General features: G+C 44.8%; 1 protein-coding gene across 2 annotated transcripts; it reads left to right on the forward strand.

The window, feature by feature from the left end:
* Positions 1-7,329: 7,329 nt before the first annotated feature.
* On the forward strand, positions 7,330-16,381 carry C1QL1 (complement C1q like 1). Of its 2 annotated transcripts, none has more exons than XM_074261047.1 (2): positions 7,330-8,172; positions 15,482-16,381. In XM_074261047.1, the coding sequence occupies exons 1-2, from the start codon at positions 7,573-7,575 to the stop codon at positions 15,659-15,661; spliced, it is 780 nt and encodes a 259-aa protein (XP_074117148.1). In that variant the 5' UTR covers positions 7,330-7,572; the 3' UTR covers positions 15,662-16,381. The 2 variants fall into 2 exon arrangements, with proteins under 2 accessions (XP_074117148.1, XP_074117149.1); XM_074261048.1 differs by lacking the exon at positions 15,482-16,381 and adding an exon at positions 9,024-10,618.
* The last annotated feature ends 4,208 nt before the right edge of the window (positions 16,382-20,589 follow it).

Genomic DNA, 20,589 nt, shown 5'->3' on the forward strand with positions numbered 1-20,589 from the left:
ACCCCATTCACAAACACATCACCTCCTCTTAAATGCACACATATCCTGGGATGGGGGCGGGCAGCCAGGAACTGGGGGCTTAGAGGATGAAGGCGAGGTCAGAGCCCCATGTGGAAGGCGCATGGAAGAGGAGTCGGAGATTCACATTCACCAGGGCTCAGCCTCCTGCTCCCAACTCTCTCCCTGTGAGTCGGAGGCATAATTGTGCTGCCTGTCACTTGTTCATAACGCTATCTGTCTCGGAGGCTGACCCTGTAACACCCGCCATTATATTGGCTCCTGTTGGGGCTGCGGAGCCTCATTATTTATACATGCAGCTTGGAGGAGCGGGCTGGGCAGGGAGGGGGGAGATGGCCCCTCTGATTAGGCAATTTTCCTGATCCAGGGCCTTTGCTGGGGGGCGGGGGGTGTGAGGAAGCTGTTTTCCCATCTGCTTTCCCTTTCCTCCTCCCCTGTCCTGCCATCCCTAACCAGAGTAAGGGTAGGAGAAAGCTTTGGGGGGCTAGGAGGGGGGGAGACACAGAGAGATGGCTTCCCCCTGCTGGTAGGATGAGAAAAGGATTCGAGAGGGAACAAGGGGTCTTAAGAATCCCCAGTGTTGGAGTAGATGGGGCTCAGGCCCCCAGCTGTTCCTTCAATTGGCTTGAAGAGTAAACAGAAAAAGAACAAATCCCTGTTCCCCTGCCTCCCTGCCCCTCACCTTCAGCATATATTCTTTGAGTACCATGAATAAGAAACTCACTAATGCCTTCAACACCCACCTCACCAATCTAAGACCATTAATCTAGGTTGTTTAGGATCTGCCAAAGTGCTTTTTCTGAATGTTCAGCCATGTTTTAGGTGAGGCAGACTAAGTTTGGGGGACTAGAAAAGGGGAGATAGATACTCCAAAAGGTCAAGCCTCCACCCCCAGAAGGAGAGGAGTGAAGCCCTCCTTCCCCATCCTTCTCTCTAGAGTAGTAGTTCATATTGCAGCCACCTACCCCTCCAAGTTTCCACTAAAATACACACACACACACACACACACACACACACACACACACACACACACACTTAGGGATTTCTCACAGTCTGGAACCTTTGAGGAACAGGAGGAGGATTGGAGGAGTTTTGGGAAAAAAAAAACCTGTCAGCATCATCACATTTAGAATTAGGACCCAGGGGCCTGAATCCCAGAGCTTTTCTGAATCTTGGAAGTTTTTCTTAACATTGCCCCTATTTAATCACATCACAATCCCCAAAGTGTACAAAATCATTTTCATTTTCCCAAAAGATAATGGTAAGTCATAAAAGGGGAGAGATGGGAGAGGAGAGGAGGAAAGCACCTTAAGTATTTTTCAATACTGAATATAAGTCAATGGATTTTCCTTCAATATGTCAGAGCTAGAACAGAGCATAGCGGCCTTATTTTCCCTCATTTTACATACAGAGAAACTAAGGCCCTGAGAAGAAAAAATGTTTTGTTAAACTTTTGTTATTGGTCATATAACCAATTGGGTACAGTGAAAACTTGAAATCCTGATTCCTGTCCCCTTTGCAGTGCTCTTCCTATTATATTATGTCACAAAATCAGCATTTGGGGACCCAAACAGAAAAGAAAAAATGCCCCCCAAACCAAAAACCTTATTCCACCAAGGACCACAAGGGGGGGATAAAGCCAGTAGCTTGAACTGGGACAAAAGTAAGAAAGCAGAGACAGATGAATGAATGAAAGAGAATGAATGAATGAACCTGACAAGGAGCCTCTAGAAGGGGATTTTTGTGTTTCAAAACTCTGCAAGGCTGAAAAATGTAAAAAGACTCAATTTTATATAATTTCCCCCTGAATTTCCCCCAAATTTGATTATGTCCTCTTTGTGTGCTGATAGACAGCAGAGGATATGGAACAAAAGGGGTACCACCTGATAAGACAGAGAAAGGAAGAAAAAGGTCAAGATGTAAGCACCTGATTTTTTTGTCTGATAAACTCCTATCCCTGCCTTTTAACCCCAAATGATAAATGCAAAGAAGAAAACAAAGACCAGTAGACAAGGCGGAGTTATCAGACACCCAAGAATACACATCTTAACATTCACACATATTAATTCAAATTCATTCCATCATAAGCATTCACATCCACATTCCAACTCATATTTCCTCAGAGTGACAAATATTCTTATTCTCCCTCGGTTCCCCTAAATCTTTTGCTGGAATTGTGAGCAACATAGGGAATGATGGGAGGTGTTGGGGACTTGTTTCTTACAATCAAAATATAGCAAAACAAAACAAAACAAAAAACCTCAAAGGGAAGCTGAAAACACTCAGCTCTTTGTCCTTCCCTAGCTCCTAGAATGGATGCCCCTTATCTATTTAGGGGATTAGCTACCATGTGTGTGGTTTTACCCTCTACTTTTCTACTAACCTGGGTTCCCAAGGGGGCAGTCCATCTAGGCAGCAGGAAAACTTGCCATTCCCTCAAGTGGAAAATGCATCACTCTCATTCATGTCTTTGCATGGACTATCTGCCCCTTCTTCCCTATTTTTGCAAATTCTGTTTCTTTTAGGGCTTAGCTCAGGTACCACCTCTGGAAAGAGACCTTTTCTGATCTCCTCCTTCCACATTGCTCTCTCCTACAATTATTTTTTACATTTAACTATGTTTCATCTCATTTCCTTCCAGTAAACCTCTTTGAGGTCTCCTTGTAGCTCTTGCCTTTGAGCCCCTAGTATAATGCCTGTACATAAGAGATACCTAATGTACAGGTAATAATACAGGTAATTTCCCTCATTTTACACACAGAGAAACTGAGGCTCTCAGAAGAAAAAAAAATGTTTTTCTTCTGTAAGTGGTTTTGGGGAGTGAGCAGGTTAGGCATCTAGACAGCTCAGTTCCTGTTGTCCCAGTCAAAAAATGGAAGAATAAGATGTATCATTTCTTCTGTGGCCCAAAGTGTCCTTTGGGTGAAAGCTATATTGATCAAATGAGATAATACCTACATAGTGATTTGCAAACCTTAAACTGCTATATAATAACAATTACTGTTATTGTGATCAAATTCCATTCCTGGGGAATGTTAATAATGATATGATAAGTAATACAATGATAAATGATACAATTGATCATGATAAATAATATAATAAATGATAACAATATTTTTACATATTATTGTTATTGTATTCTTCTGCCTGGCTGATCTTAAGAGACTGGGAAGGAACTGGAATGGGTTTTGATACAAAGAAAATGATAATGATAGCTCACATTGATAAAAGGCTTTATGGTTACAAAGTATATTACATATATTATCTCTTTTTCTTCTCATAAAAACTCTATTATTGAAGAAGCAGTATTGTATAGATTGTAGATTATTGGTCACAGAATTAAGCAGAACTATGTTCCAATTCTGCCCATGGCATTTAACAATTGTGTGATCCTGACTAAATCATTTTAACTCTCTCCAAACTTCAGTTGCCTCTTCTTTAAGATTCAGTCACAACTGTAATACCTATGTGGCAGGGGGTTAGATGAAATAATCTATGTAAATCATTTTAAACACTTCATAAACACCAGCTATCATCATCATGGGTCAGCTAGGTGGCACTCTGAAGAAGTATGAGTCGAGATGTGCATGTGAGTTCTTATGATGGGATGATGTTGAATGAATATGTGTGAATGTGTAAAGGGGTAGGATGATTCTGCTTTGTCCATTGGTCTTTGTTTCTTTCTTTGCAGCTGTCATTTGGGGTTAAAAGGCAGGGGAATGAATGTATCAGTCAAAAGAGCACCAAATCTGGAATCAGGAAGACTGGAGTCTCAGACACTTACTAGCTGTGAGATCCTGGGCAAGCCACTTAACTCTGTTTGCCTTAGTTTCCTCATCTGTAAAATGAGCTGCAGAAGGAAAAGGAAAATCTTTGCCAAGAAAGCACCAAATGGGGCTATGAAAACTTGGAAATGACTGAACCACAAAATCATCATTATACTTATTTGTAAAAATTTAGGAAAATTATTATAATTCTCAGGCGAGAAAACTTTGAAAAGAATGGTGGAGTGGCCAGGGTTTCGCAGCTAATAAAGGAGAGCCTGAACTTAAATCCAGGTTTTTTGACTAAATCTGTGGCACTTTCTACAACACCAAAATCTGAAGGTGGTAGAGTGTGGCCCCTGTCTGGGGTTCAAAGAAAGAATCGAGCCAGACAAAGAGACTGTGACCTAGGCTCTGGGGCATTATTGATTTGAGGATTTCCAGGTTGGGATAAACTCATCCAAACTGGCCAGTGATGGCCATATGATACCTGACCAACAGGTAGAGTGTCCCCAAGCTCAGACCTTCCCTCTCTTCAAAGACAAGAGGAAATAGTAGGTTTTCTCTCCCCAAGGCATATGATCACAGTCCTCTTGAGAGTCTCCAGCCCTGTCGGGTATCTCTTTCTAGGATTTGGACAGGGCATTCACCCTTACCCATCCAGCTCCTTGGAAGCGACAGAAACAGTGCTGGCGGCAGCTATTGGCCCAGGCTCGAAGGCCAAGATGGCTGTTAATTAAAGTGCTGGCACCAGATCCTCTCTGCAAAGTTTGAAGCCGTTATTTTCCACTCCAGCGAAGCGGGGAAAATCCGGCTGGGCTCACAGAGACGCCAAGCTGAGCCAGAGGGAGTCATCTTTCGGGCTGGGGGCTGGGGGGAGGGACCACCAGAATAAGCTTGCCTTTCCTTAGTGGCATATGTTGTAGGGACACCCTCCCAACACCAGTCTGGCTGGAAGGGGGAGAGTGGTCAAAGGGAGGACTGTCGCTTCTAACAGCTCCTCAACGGAGAAGAGAAAAAGAACATTACACAGAAGGAAACATGAGGGACAAATCCCAAGGGTTTCAGGGGAAAAGGGAGATATTCTGAGGTGTCAATTTGGGGTCATATCGTCAATACAAGTCAGAGAATCATAGCATGATAGATCTGGAAGGAGGTTTAGGAGATTTCACTTTAGGAAGTTAATTTTCTACAAAGCAAACTGAGACATTGAAGAGAAAAGAAAGTCACATGGTGATTAAGTGGTTGAGCAGGAACTTGGGCATTGGTATTTTGATTGGAAATCCAGGGGTCTATCCAGTATTGCAAACTGCCTCTCCATGTGCTAATTACAATGCAAATTTATATCTAGTGCTTGAGTCAACAGCTCTTCCATTCTTACCCATAAGTCCAAAGCTCCAGCTAGCAACAACTGGGTGAAGTCTAATGGGGATGTTGTTCTCCACTCCTGAAGGGGAAGAGTCAGTTCTTGTGACTGAATAACATTGCCTCTTTCATCCACCCTTCCTTCCTAGACTTCAACCTGGCATTCAGCATCCCATTATCTCTGGTAATTCTCTGGTACTTAGTCCCCACTTTGGAAGTTGAGGGCAATTTAAAATGCTCTCCAACTCAAGACTCAGGGGGAAAAATACCTGTACAGATTTTGAAAGTTTCCAACCTTGGGACTAAATACCATACCAGCCATGCTTTCACTACTGCTCTTTGGTCAAGAACTCCAGAAATTCCTGAGAAGAACTTGGTTCCTGGGGAAGCGTGTCTTCCATCAGAAGGAGGAAGGGTGGAGTGTAGAGAGTTTAGCAACCTCAGACCCTGGTGATTTCTCAGAGACTTGCTTTTTACTCCATGGCCTGGTTGGAGAGGGCCCCTGGGGAGGGAAGACAGGAGAGAAAGGCACTCACCCTTCAGCCAGGCAAGAAGGCATCGCTTGAAATGGCAGGGCCCCTGTCGGGCAAGATAAACAGAGGGTGGGTGGGGAAGCAGTAGAGCAGTGCAGCTCTGCCTCAAATAATGTGACAAATATTTTGATGGAAGGAGACACATCTCAGTTTATGCAACCTAAACACTTTAATGCAATAGAGAAAAGGGGAACAATCCAAACTTAATGGGAAAAAGGAGCTGAGTGATGAGATGTGGGAGGCTGGGGGTTTTGGGAGGGGAAGGGGTAGTCAGCGTGAGATTAACCCCTTGAATACCAAAGATTTCCCTCTGCATACACTGCAGTCTGAGAAGGGGTTATCGAGTGTATAAGGATTTTTAAATTATTATTATTCAGACAGTTGGGGGAAAAGATCAAATAGGTCAATTCTGGGGATGGGGGCATATCTCCACTGACTGTAAATCAGGGGATGGAGATGAGGGGGGTTCCTCTGAGGGAAATAAAGAGGAAGAGTGCTGGGAGCCAAGTGTGGAAGGAAGGTGCGGCGGACTGAAGGTGATGGGAAATGCCTCTTGTCTCCAGAGGGCGAGGGCCCCTGTGGCAGATGTGTCAGCAGCCTCACTGTCAACTCGGGATCAGGAGGCCTCTTCTTGAGCAACCCGGGTTCTTCCCTAAGCACTCAGGCTGGAATCAGAGCTTTCGACCAGGCGCTGATCAGTCCGGCATTATTGATGAAATGCTGGTTTTCACAGCCGATTACATCTAAGTAATCCCATCTCGTTTCCGCACTGCCAGAGCCCCGGGCTGTGGCCCCTGCCAGTCGGACTTAACCCATCCTCGCTTCATCCCTCTCCCCTTCCCTACTCTCTGTCCTTCCTGTTCTCTGCCTTCCCTTTCCCCCCTTGTCTCATTATCCTTCCTCTGCCTATCCTGCTGTCCTTTCCTTTCTCAGATACAAGAAGCGAAAGTCCCTGAGAACCGCCAAAGCTCTGCACAAATGGAAGCGGATTGATATCGTCCTTGTACTCATCGCTCTCTTTGTCCACTTCAGTTCTCACTTTGTCGCGTGTCTGTCTCTCTGTCTCCCTCTGTCTCTGTCTCTGTCCCTCTCTATCTCTCTCTGTCTCTCTCTGTCTCTCTGTCTCCCTGTCTCTTTGAGCTCTCTCTGTGTCTCTGTCTCTGCTCCTCTTTCTCTCTCCCCTCCCCACTTCTTTCCCTCTTCAAGAGATACACTTTGTTAGTCTCGATCCTGTTTTGATTCATTATCCCCACTATTTCTGTGTTTCTTTATTGTTTTCCCTCCTCTTGGTCACTTTATCCTCCTGTCTTTCCTTCTGGGTATGTCTGTCTCGCCTTTTCCCAACCCCCTCTTTTAGACTCGATTTATCCCTCCCTCTCTCTCTCTTTTTAATGTCTGTGGGTTTCTTTCCTCGCCTCTTACCACCCCCTCCTCCTCAGCCCCCTCCCGTTCCCCCTCTCGGGAGGCGGGTCCCAGCCTCCCGCAGCCCAATTGAGCCCCAGCCCCGCCCGGCACTCTGCCTCTCCTCCCGCCTGCAGAGTCCGGGGGAGCGGCCGGGGGAGCGGCCGGGGGGGCGGGGCCCGGCCGAGGGGGCGGTGGCCGAGGCAGCTGTAGGAAATCGGAGGCGGAGAGCGAGCGGCGGCGCTGCTCAGTCCGGGCCGCGCCGCGGGAGGGAGACGGAGTGGGAGGAGGGAGAAGGGCCAGGCAGCGCCGTGCGCTCCGCCCGGCCCCATGCCCGGAGCTCCCCAGGACCGCCCCTGAACACGGGCGCCCCACCGGTGCCCCCCCGCCCCGTTGGCACCATTGCCCCGACGGCGCGACCGGGCGGCCCGGCGCTTGCTAGGCTCCGCGCCGGGAGGAAGACGCTGCTGGCGGCCGCAGTGGGAGTGGTGATGCTGCTGGTCCTGGTTGTGCTGATCCCCGTGCTCGTCAGCTCTGGCGGCCCCGACGGCCACTATGAAATGCTGGGCACCTGCCGAATGGTGTGCGACCCCTACCCGGCTCGAGCCCCAGGCTCCACCACTGCCGCCCGCCCCGACGGTGAACCCCTGAGCGAGCACAGTGGTGCGCCCCCGCCCTCCACCCTGGTGCAGGGACCCCAGGGGAAGCCTGGCAGAGCCGGGAAGCCCGGACCCCCAGGACCCCCAGGAGATCCTGGCCCTCCGGGCCCCGTGGGCCCGCCTGGGGACAAGGGTGAGCCCGGAAAGCCAGGTCCCCCTGGGCTCCCGGGCCCTGGAGGCAACGGTGCCATCAGCACTGCCACCTACACCACGGTGCCCCGGGTGGCCTTCTACGCGGGCCTGAAGAATCCCCACGAGGGCTACGAGATCCTCAAATTCGACGACGTGGTCACCAATCTAGGGAACAACTACGACGCAGCCAGCGGCAAGTTCACGTGCAACATCCCCGGCACCTATTTCTTCACCTACCACGTCCTGATGCGAGGAGGGGATGGCACCAGCATGTGGGCAGATCTCTGCAAGAACGGGCAGGTGGGGACCAGGAGAGCCTGGGGCTGGGCTGGCGCGGGGCGAAGGGCAGGGTCGTAAGGACGGAGAAACTTTAGCGCAGGGTCGGTCACTGAGCTAGGTGGCATCAGGGAATGGGGTGGGAAAGTGACTGGGAAGAGAGAGCTCGGGCTCGGGGTGCGCGCTGTGAAGAAAGTACCGAGTAAGTACCAGGATTTTATCCTCTTTTACTTCTGTGACCTTGCGCAAGTCACTTCCCTTCTCAGGACCTCAGTTTCTCTCTCGGTTTAATGAGGAGATTGGAGTAGATGATCTCTAATTTCCTTTCTAGGTGTAAGTCCTAATATCCGAGGAGGGGAACGACAGACAGGTGGGCACTGAGAGTGAGTGGGGAGGGCCCAAGGGAAAAACCGCCTAGAGATGGGAGATGTGGGGAGGGGGCGGGGGGAATCGGAGGTAGGCGGGGCCAGAGACCGGAGGACTAGGAGGCAGGAAAGAGGAGGTACTGTGAGCTTCAGGGTGGGAGGGGACGATTAAAACAAGTGAAGCTGATACTAGGACCAAAGGGACTTAGGATAGCCAGGGCACACGGGTCTTTAGACCTGGAAACCCACCCTCCAGGTTCCAACAGCCCTTGGGGGCTTTCTAGCTGACCTTCTTTCAAGAAGGAAGATCCTGGGTAAATCAGCCCCCAGCCCTGTCCCCATCCCTCAGGACCTGGCAGTGTAGTCCCTATGGGAAAAGTTTCCCTTCCAGACACAGGGTTTGCGGGTGTCTGAGTTCTGCTGCAGTTCCTCTCTCCTCCTTATTTGCTTGGGGGGGGGAAGGGTGGCATCCAAAATTTCAGCCCAGGAGAATCTTCCCCTTTTCCCCAGCCTACTTCCAATCCCCAGGAGCCCATAAATCTGGGATCGAGCTTGGAAATGCAAGGAGTTGCTGCTGTGGCTGCCTTCTTCACCTTGGGGGAGAAGGGAAAAAGGAAGATCTGAAACTCCAAGCTTCTAATGCCATACCGTGTCCTGTTCCAGCTCCCAAACCCATTCCACAATCATTCCTTTGACCCAGTCTGGGCTGAAATGTCTCTTATGGCAGTCCACTGACCTAAGGGGTAGGCTGTGAGCCTTAGACAGTGTGGGCAGGAGGAAAGGGCTCTCTAGCAACTGTGCAGAGTGGAGAAGGAACACATTGGGACCTTAGTCTCAGTTTATTCTTTTCTCTCCAATAGTCTTTATCTTCTCAGACTGTGCCTGCCTAAACTGAGGCTCATAAGTACAGCTAAAGGTGGAGGGGGGGGGTAGAGATCAGGAAAAAGTCATAGTGGTGTGTTTGTGTCCCTGTCTCATCCTTTCTCACCCTTCTTTCATTTATGCCCTCAATTGCTAAATTGGGCAGGTTAGGCTCTACCCTACGCCCCTGTAAGTGGTTGACCTTGATTAGAATATAATTCTGCTTATTAATCACCAATAAAAGATTCAGCAATGTCACCTTTGAATGCTGAGATCTGAGTTTCTCCTTTTCCCCAAAGAAAGTTTGAATCCAGAACCTTTCAGGGGTGGGCATAAAGGGCTGTGAGCCCTTGTCTTTTCCAGACAAATGATATACCCACCCTCCTCAGTCCTTCCCCATCACTGGGTGGCCCAAGGGGAGATGTCTAATGCTAAAAATACACTAATATCACTTATGGAGAAATAATGATAGCTTACTTCCAACACCAAACAGAAAAATAGCCTTGCTTCCAGGCAAGGGGCATGGTCTGGACAGAGCCTTGTAAATCAGGGACCTGCTCTTTGAGATGGCATATGGGGATGGTTCAGGACTAGTGAATGACTCAGGGAAGCAGCCAGTGGGGGAGGAGATAGTCCCACCATTTCGAGGCACAGACACCTTTAGTCATGTAATCCTTTCCTACAATCTTATCCACGTCATCAGTCCTTAGATGGCTGGTACTAACCCTGACACACACTTCTCACCCCAGTCAAGCTGTTCTTTTGTAACTGTTCATCACATTCATTTTAACTCCGTTTGAGTGGGAGGAAATCTAAAGTGATGTGCCCCAAGCCAGCACCCCCTCCACCTTCCCCTCCCAGAACAGCTCTAGATGTGGCTGGGGTCAGCCTCAAAGGAAGATATAAGAGGAAGAGACAGGGCAAGGAGCAAAGGTAGGAGGAGGGAAAGGGGGAAAGAGAGAGAGGGGAAAAGAAAAAGGACTGAGGAGGAGTTGCAGATTTAGGGATGAGCCAATAGAGAACGAGGAATTCTACTCCCCCCCCTTCCCCAAAGCTTGAGAGAAGAAGCTTCCATTCATTCTCCAGGAGGTGGTCTCTCCTGAGTCGTCATTCTTCTCTCTGGGGGTGTCTTCCTGGATGTTCATTTGTTTCTGCTATTGGCTGCTCCTCATATCTCTGAGGTCCATCCTGCATTTTTTGCTTTCCATTTGTGGATGCTTCCATTTCCCTCAAACTCTTCCATCTCCTTGACCATTATCCCATATCCCTGAATTCTCTCAAAGGAAGGAGTGGGCATGTATTTAGAGCTAAACTTGGGGAGCTATATACTCTCAGACTAGGTTCTTGGCTGCAGGGGGTAGGAGTGAAAGATCATGGTGGGATGGTAGGGGAGGGATTTAAGGGGAAAGGGTAGGAAGGAAGTATATTATTGGCTCTGATCCAGCCATATGTTAGGCAATGCAGTTATAAAATAGAAGTTTGTTCCCCTGACTACCCAGGGATTTATAAGAGTTAAAGAGAGGAACTTTAAAGATATAAAGGGGTATGGAGATCTAGTAGATGTGGAGCATAAAAAGGAATTAGGCACCTGTGACCAGTATCAGTTACTAAAAGAAGGGGGATTCTGGTCCAAATTCTGCTACTGTGTGACCTTAGGAGATTACTTGTCATTTCTGGGCCCCTTCTGAATAATGAATGGGTTGTTCTAGATGATCTCTAAGGTCCCTTTGAGCCCAGAAATTCTGCAATATTGATTCTAGAAGAATAAGTGTTGTTGGGTTGTGTGTGTTTTTTAATAGGAAAAGGAAAACATTTTAAATTGTGGTTTTTAGAGGAGACTGAGGCAAGACTTGACTTAATAGAGGAAGGCAGTATAAAAAAGATCTGGCTTCTTTCCTTCTAAGAGGGTTCAGGAGTATGTGTTTTTGCCCCTAAAGCCCTAAGGAGAATTCAGCCATGACTGGTGACCAGAGGTGGACTATGTCAGAGATATGGCCCCAGAGTCCACTTTAATAGTGTTGGAGGGGAGGCAGCCCCAGAATCTCTCCAAAGCAAATGAATATGTTGTCAAATAGCAAGCAGACTAGAAACAGGAAATCCTCTCACTTTGGAATAACTTCTATTTGATTCCTGACTCTCCTGTCTTTAGCTTGCCTGCTCTGTTTGACTCTTACCACCCACAGGTTAGAGGCCAGTTCTATCCATTGACATTTACCCTAGGCTAAAGTTAGTTTACTCACAGGATTGGAATGGAAGTCTAAGAAAGACTACCTGAGAAGTCACTCTTATACTTCTAGACCCTGAGTAGGATCTGCTCTATGAGGAAACAAAGTATTCACTCATGAGTGAAGAGACTTAAGAGATTTAAGTGTTTGGCTTCCCTAAAGTCTCTAGGTTTAGGGCAAGTGAACCTCAAAAAAGCCTGTTGACCAACAGAGGTTTCAGTAACATCACAAGTACATTCAAAAATTTCTGCAGGAAATATGATTAGACGATATCCATTTATAGCATTGTTTCTATGGAACCAGTAACATTTCACCTTTTGTAGGCCGAATTTACAACATGAAGCTTTCATCTGAATCCTAGAGTAGCAGGACCTTAGAGGCAATCTAACCCAATCTCTCATTTGACAGATGAAGTAAATTGAGTCGCAGGGATATTAACCCAACTCTACTTAAGCAGAAAGGGGCAGCACAGACTTAAAGTCAGGAAGATATGAGTTAAAATCTGCATGATATGCTTATATTTTATTTAAACCCAACATGAATAACTTTGTGATCCTAGGCAAGTCACTTACATCTTATTGAGTCTCAGTTCCCTTATGTGTAATATGGGTAATAAGATTCACACATAATAATATATGTAAATTTTGCAAACTTTAAAGCCTTATGGAAATGCAAGTTTTATTATATCCTCTATATTATTGTCAACAAGTGGTCGTCCAGATTCTACCTGAACATCAGACATTAAGCAAATAGGTCTTTTCTGTTCCCTTTTCTGATCTTCCTTATCATTCAGTAATCCTAAATCCCCTTCTCTTTCTATATCTGGGTTCCTGATTTTTGAGATTCAATTCCCTATCCTGTGAAATAGAAATGGGAATAGCACAATCTTCATGTCTCATTAGACAATTAGGATAATTTCAAGAACAACCATGGTGATTAATAAGTAATAATCATAATATTTTTAGATGCCTGTCAGACCACCAGGAGATTTCTAAAGCAAGATTATTTTATCATTCACTCGGCAAATATTAAAATGGATTTGGTTATTAAGAATACATTGTCATAATGAATTAAGGGCAGATTAATTTGAGTAATAAAAATAAATATCATTAATGTATTAGCAAGAGATAACAAAATGCGTACATAATAATAAATGACACTAAGATTATGGAGAGAACACTAAAAGTTATGTTTATTTCTCTGGAATGTTCAGCATTTCAAAATCTTTCCCCAACATTAAACCTCCCCAAAACTCTTATTTCTTTGTTTTATCAAAAATCTAAGCTGAAGATGCCAGTGACCAAAAACAAAATTTTCTCACCCATTTACCCAAAAAGAGAACATGAGTCTCCCCTCCCTATTCTAATTATTCCGTAGGCTCAGCTGGAGAGTGATTGTGCACCTACCCCAGAAGTTTTTCTAGTGACAACTTTGAATATATCAAGGAATAGGGACCCGAATTTGCACATTAAATGAATGGCATGTGGATATGTGCAGGTCTGCTCCACCACTGACCTGTACTATTTCTTTGAGCCCATAGGAGGCAGTCACTTCTCTGGCAGTATTCTCCTCAATTGGCTATGTAGGAGGATAAATTGGAGAGACAGTGGATTGGGGAGAATTAGGGAAAAGGACCAGATTCAGGAGGGGCTCATCCTGCCCCTTAAAGGTATTCTTCAGCCTAGGGTAATGGGCAGAAATGGTAAACTAAATGCTTCTCATATTTCTATGAGGTTGGCCCTAAAATTATTTCATCTCTCTACACTTATTGAAGTGACCCCTGATCCTGGGATTCAGACTCAGGGTGATCCCAACTGTGCTTCTACAACTCAGTTCAAAATGAAGGGGCATTTCTATGAAAGGGAATGCAGGTCAGGGAAGAGGGTGAGGGCAACCCTTCACAATGGACTGTGGGGAAATGGTTACTCTTCCCTTTGTCATCCCAGCAGGTGAGGGTCAGAGAGCTTCAGATAAGTTTTTGTTCAGTTTTACGTTTAATACCTTTATACATCACTTCCCATGTCACTTTTCCCTTTAGGGACCTGATCAAAAGGAGATGACCTTAACCTTATTACAGATTGAAGTTAGTTGGACCTGAGAAGGGTAAATAGTGCATTATCCCCATTTTACAGATGAAACAACAGTCACATTTCTAGTGAGTAGCACAGCTGGGACTCCATCCCAGGTTGGCTTATTCCAAGTTTAATACTCTTTATAGTTCCTTAAGTTGTCTTGAAAAACAAAGGACCCAAGAGACTCTTGATCTCAAAGAGGGAGAAAATATACTTGTATGCCCATTCTCTGCACTGAACTGCATTTCCTTTTGATGTCTCTTCACTTCTATCCCTGGAAGAAAGGAGTTAATTCCAAAGCTGGAGAATCTTAGAGGAAAGAGATCACTTGACCATATAGCCCTGGCTGTGGGTTAGGTGGGGTCTGCAAACTGAATTCTATTCCTAATTTCCAGGGACTTCCATTTGATCAAGGAAGTGGTAGGAATTCCTCAGCCTCATTCATCAAAAAAACATCCTTAAAGTCTCAGTGTAGTTTTTAAGTTAGCTTTAAACCAGCATCCCCAAATCACCCTGACACATGAAAGAGGAAGATTCTATCTGAATCTCAAAGTGTAGCAATGAGTAGACCTGGCTTATGAAGGGGGGAGAGACATCCTTGTTCTTCCTCTGAATCTTTTCCCTCTGATAAAAGTGTTGCCTTTTGTACATATAGTAATGGAACGATCAGTGAACTGGGAATCAGAAGCACTGGATTCTAGTCCTTACCACCAACTAAGCAGGCAGATATATTATTATAAATTGTGAACCTCATTTTCCTTACCTATAAAATGGGAATAATAAACATATTTTACCACTTCACAGGTAGATTGTGCAGGGGAGGTGAGATTCAATGATATTAGGCAAAAGTCCTTGTTTGACTATAAATATATATATATATATATGTATATATATATATACACATATATATACACACACACATATAAACATATATTACTTTTTTTGTGGAAGAAATTACTTTTGGAGGCAGGGATGATTAGGAAATGAATAAAGATGGCTTTTTAGCTACTAAAGCAGAATGCCATCCCAGCCCCTTTTTCAATCACTTGGGAATTTGGAGTGGCAGGAGGGGAAGAGAAAAACTTTGAATTGTTCTGATTCCCTACTCCTTCCCTATAAGTAATTAGATTTGAAGATAGAATAAAGAATACTGGAGCTAAAGAGGTCTTTGAGATGATCTGGTTTAGAGTTTTCTGAAAAATATGGAGCCCCCCCCCAAAAAAAACAACAAACAAATTTGTCTCCAACTCTCATCTTTTCCACATTCTCATCCACTCTCTACCTTGCCAAGCAAGTCAAAGAGGAAGATTACATTTTAAATCCAAAGTACAGCAAGGAGTAGATCCTGACTTTTTTTTTTTTGGGGGGGGGGGAGTGGGAAGGAAGGGATCCTTTTATTTTCCTTCCATTTGTTCCCCTTTGGTCAAGTAAATGAAAAACGATTACAGATCAGACACCTGAAGGAAGGAAAAAAGGGGCCCATGAGGATAATCTACCTCTTTGTCTTCCAGAGGTGCAGCCCAACTCAACACTGCGCTAAGTGCAAGATTTATGACATTCATTCCCCTAATTTCTCTCCCCCGTTTTCTGTCCTCCGTTCCTTCACCCTTTGCCTTTTTTTCTCCCTTTCCTCTGTTATCCCTTCTTTTCTCTGTACACCCTTACCCCACCCTCTCTGTCCTTACTCCTCTGCCCCTCTCCTCTCTGTTCTCCTTTCCCTATTCCTCTGCCCCCTTTCTTTCCTCGCTCTTCTGTTCCTCTCCCTGATTCTCCCCCGGTTTCTCTCCCCGAACTTCACCCCGGCCCCCAGGTCCGGGCCAGCGCCATCGCCCAGGATGCTGACCAGAACTATGACTATGCCAGCAACAGCGTGATTCTGCACCTGGATGCTGGGGACGAGGTCTTCATCAAGCTAGACGGCGGCAAGGCGCACGGCGGCAACAGTAACAAATACAGCACCTTCTCCGGCTTCATCATCTATTCCGACTGAGCCGGGACAGAGCGGGGTGGGGGCAGGGCGTCTCTCCCTCCCGCGTCCCTTCCCGACCCCCTCCTCCCCAGCCTTGCCCTGGGGGCATTTTCGGAGCTAATTTACACCCGAAGCAGGCGAGTAAAGAGGGAAGAATGTCCCGGGTCTCCTCCTGCCTCCTTCCCCCCATGCCCAGTCAGACCCCGAAAGGAAGGGAGGGGCTAGAGGGGAGGAGGATGGAGGCAACCTCTGCCTGCTCTCGCACCTGGGACCTTAGGGGCCACCAGCTAGGCGGCCACAGACCAGGGCTCCGGAGTAGCTCCAGGTCACAGACCGCCCCCGTTGGCCCCGGGGTTGTAAAGACCTCCCCTTCCCCCTTCCGCATTGTATATATGTATAATACGACTGTATATTGTCTCGGAGTGCCGCGTCCCCCTTCCAATTTTCCCAATCCCGGGGGAAGGCTGGAGAGAAGAATTATCAGCGGGTAAACCTCTCCTCCAACAGGGGCTCCTCCCGCTTCCTGCCTCCCACCCTGGGAGGTCAAGGTTGGGGTTGCCCGGGACAGCTTTCCTTATCCCCTGATCCCTTGACCCCAGCGATACCCAAAGTCCCTGGCCCGGCTCCGCCGCGCCCCGTCTGACCAAAGCTATAATAAAACACACGTCCATTCCGTTGGCTCCTGCTCCGGTCCGCCCGAGATGGGGAGGCTGAGTGAGAGAGGGCTGGGAGAGGGGCGCCGGGTGGCCCTGACTCCGACTCTTGAGAGTTGGAGAACCGGTGAATGAAAGAAGGCCTAACGCCTGAATGACAGTGAATACCTTGTGTGAGAAAGGGAAAATTAGGAGCAGGTAATTTCTTCCGGCGCTGATCTCCTCGGGATCAAACGCTCTGGGTTTTGACGTCAGTGTGCTTGGGACTCGATAATCTGAGGGGAGCACTCTGGTATTCTCCTTTACCTTAGAGAGCATCTTGTCCATTCTCTGCCCCAAATGAACCGGCCTTCAGCTCACCTTGCGGGGGTTTCCCCCCCCACACCCAAAGTTCAATGTGAGTCACTCAGAGCAAAGAATTCACAAGCAGTGAGGGGGTTTGGGAGTCAGGTCTTACACCTAAAGAGATTATTCAGTTACTGAGTGCGAGGCAGAACATCTGGCCTTCTAAACTAACTCCTCCTACAGCAGGTCCAGTCAGAGGGGAAAAGTCTGGTATTGGGGTCAAAACTATTTATTGCTGGATGTTCTTTTAAAGAGATATTGGTGCCTTTTAGTTGCTGTATCACATTCATTTCCTCCTCTACTCATTCTTTCAGGAATATACATACCTACACTCACACATACTTATATGTTATTATTCATATATTGTTATATATGTGTGTTGCCCCCATATCACATACACACACATATACATTTACATATATATATATGTGGGGGGGTGTGGTGCCAGTATTCCAAATCCAGAGTCCTATCCCTCTCCCCAACTCTGAAATGAGGGAGGAGCATGGTAAAAACTCTACCCTAGGACCAAACCTGATTATTCATACAACATTGAGTTTCGTATAAATGCTTTTATGTTTTCTTAATATTCCTTGTTTCTTTCATACATCATAATATGTCTAGTCATTCCCTAATCAATGAATGCTTACTTTGTTTTCAGCATATAAAGTGCTGCAATTAATATTTTGCTATATAGAAAATCTTTCTGCCTAGGCCAGCTGTTAGAAGGAGGGAATCTCTGGATCAAAAGTTATAGACAGTTAAGTTACTTTCTTAGCAGAATTCCAAATTACTTTCTGGAACAGCTGGACTAATCCATAGTTCTACCAAGTGTGCATTAATAAGACTTTCTCTCCACAGGCTCTCTAACATTGACTATTGACATTTTTTGTCATCTTTCAAATTTTCTAAGTGTAAGGTGAAGCCTTAGTATTATTTTAAATTAGCATTTTTCTTATTTGGAGCAATCTGTCAAATGTTAATAGTTTGTAATTCATCTTTTGAGACCTGTTTATTCTTATTTTTTGACCACTTTTCTAGTGATGAATGGCTCATGGTCATATATATTTGTGTTAATTCCTTATATATCTTGGATATCAAATCCACACCAGAGATATTTGATGAAAAGGTTACCCCATTCTCCCACCCCACCCCACAATAGACAGTTTACCCTCTCATCCTAGATGAATTGAGTTCTTAAAAACCTATTGGTCTTGTTTCATAAAGTCTACCAGGAGACAAAACTGACTAAATTCAGTGTCACTGGTTTTGAGCTTAACAAAGACTAAAAAGAAAGAAAGAAAAAGATTTAATTAAGTCCAACTGGATGTAGAAGGAGGTGGGACAGAGGGGGAGTAATGAGAAAGGAAAGGAGAAGTAAGAAGCAGGAGTAGGGAAGGTTTGGTAACAGTGCTGAGAGTTCTGTCTTCCCCCAGCTAAGAAGAACCTCCAGAATTGAGTCCATTTTTATCAAGATCACAGATCTATCCCAGAAAGATATGTCATTTCCAGTAATAAAACTAAGCACAAACATATTAAATTTTCAATTATCTACCCTAAAGGGATAGTAGTAAGGAATGAATTAAAAAAAAAAAAAAACATATACAGGTAATGTAGAATTTAGTTTTATTTGCCAATGGAGAGCATTACTATTTTTTTTTTATTTGTGAATTTCTTTCTAATCCTTTTGACTCAGGCTAATAATAAAAAAATTTGCATTCTCTGAGTATACCCTCATAGAAAGGGGATTAAGAAAGGGAAACCTTCAACATTTGTCAGGGACAATTCAGACCCCAGGAGTCTTCTATTCAGGCCCAGGAGAAGACCTCACTCTGTGTAGATAACTGGTTCCCTCAGAGATTTCCTGTTTGTGATGAAATTATGGCTACCCTGGAGCTGGGCATTCCCGTTTCACTGCAGGCAGAAGTGCTGTGGATGCCTTTGATAGAGCTGTTCTATTTGGCAGTCCAGAGGGCAGTATAGAGTGGGGGAAATGCAATCAGAGGACCTGGAATTCTAAATCTGGCTCTGACATCAGTGATATGGCCTTAGGCAAGTCATTTAACTTCCTTTCTGGCATTAATTTCCTCATCAGTAAGATGAAGCAGTTAAACAGATGATCTTTAGGGGCCTTTCCAGCTATGACCTTTCCTATTCATCTTACTTTTTTTTTTTTCCTCGGGAAGAGTAGGAATTGGTATTATGACAGTGTTTAAGCCCCACAACTTTTCAGCTAACTTTGGAAGGTTAGAATAAGGAAGATGCGACTTCAGTTACCATGCCTAATAATAAAAACCACAACCATAGCTTATATAGTATTTTAAGATTTGCTTTATAGTACTTTATAATTATTATGTTTTATTCTTAGATAGGTACTATTAAAATTCCCATTTTACATTGAAGAAACTGATAAATGACTTGCCCAGGATCACACATCTAGAAAATGTGTAAATCTGAATTTGAACCCAGTTCTTCAGGATACAGATCCTTACCCCCTTTCCAGAGTGCTGTGTGCACTATGGCACCATCTAGTGGTCATATTCAGAAATATATTTCTAACATTCCAAACTCACTTTTTAAAAGTTGTTGCTATCTTTTATTTTGATGGCCTGTCCCTTTTCTCCTCTAAAGAGACAGTCACCTACCATAAACACTACAACTTTTTATTTTCAAAATACATGCAAAAATAGTTTTCAGCAGTCACCCTTGCAAAACCTTGTGTTCCAAATTTTTCTCCTTCCCTTTCCCTCACACTCCTCCCCTAGACAGCAAGCTATCCAATATAAGTTAAACATTATACCAAGTCTTTAAAGCCTTTTAAATTATACTGGTATATACATCTCTATTTCAACATTGCCAAAGATTGAGATTTAATCATGTGCACACCTACTTCTATGTAATTTCCTAAGGTCTAGGTTAAGAAAGAGATTTTTAAAAACAACACCTATAAGACAAATGTGTTTTCACATCTGTCTTGTAGCTGTTGTTTTTAAAAACCTCCCTTCTGCATTCTCTAGTCTTTCCAGCCTTCTCTACTCATACCATGACTTCTAGGGCCCCAGAGATTTCAGATCTCCAGAGGAGTCACAATCTTCATTTGTCCTCATCACCACCCAAAGGAGATTGCTGTCCATCCTACTCCTAGAACCACCTTACTCTAGGTCTTTTAGCTACCTTGCAGAGGAAGGGGATGTCCAGCTCTCAGGAGTCCTCATTGACCAAAAGATGGAATAGATCTTTTTTTGTTGTCATTTAGTTGTCCTTCCCACCCATTTTTGACATTTAATTTCTATATTAGGACTCATGGATCTAGAACTTCAAAAGATCTTAAAAGTTATTTAAATCTCATCCCCTCTTTTCACAGACGAGGGTAATGAAGCCCAAGGGATATGTGACTTGCCCTTATTCACAGGTAGTAAGTGACAGAGCTGAGATTTGCTGGTCAGGGGACTCCAAATTCTTTTTCTACTGGACGACCTTACCATCCCAAATCCAGCCCCATATGTCATGGTTCTTGGTTCTTGGAACCATTTAATTTAACAAAATTAACTTAATGGTGGTTTTTTTGTTCTTTGTGGATTTTAGAAGTAGAAATTGAAGAGCCCTTGCTAATCTTATCCCCATCCCCATCCCTTATTACCTGTTCAATCCTCTGCAAAAAGCCAGGTTCAATAAATATTTGTTGAATTAATAATAATAGGTTATATGATTAAAGTGCTTTAAAGTTCAGCTTAGTATAATCCAATGGTCTCAAGCTACTTTTATAGTCTTAAAAATTACTGAGGATCCCAAAGAACTTTTGTTTATGTGGATTATATTTATCAATCATTCCCATATTAAAAATGAAACTATCTTAGTATTATTATAAAAATAATTTTGATCTTAAAGACTCCTCCTTTTCAGAGGGTCCCAAAATCCTATTTTGAGAATCTTTGGGTCAGCTAGATGGTACAG

Source organism: Sminthopsis crassicaudata, chromosome 4, assembly GCF_048593235.1.
Source record: "Sminthopsis crassicaudata isolate SCR6 chromosome 4, ASM4859323v1, whole genome shotgun sequence".
Lineage (NCBI taxonomy): Eukaryota > Metazoa > Chordata > Mammalia > Dasyuromorphia > Dasyuridae > Sminthopsis > Sminthopsis crassicaudata.

Coding starts and splice junctions, on each gene's coding strand:
- C1QL1 (XM_074261047.1), top strand. CDS start 7,573: ATGCTGCTGGTCCTGGTTGTGCTGATCCCCGTGCTCGTCAGCTCTGGC. Junction 8,173..15,481: donor ATCTCTGCAAGAACGGGCAG/GTGGGGACCAGG, acceptor CCCGGCCCCCAG/GTCCGGGCCAGCGCCATCGC.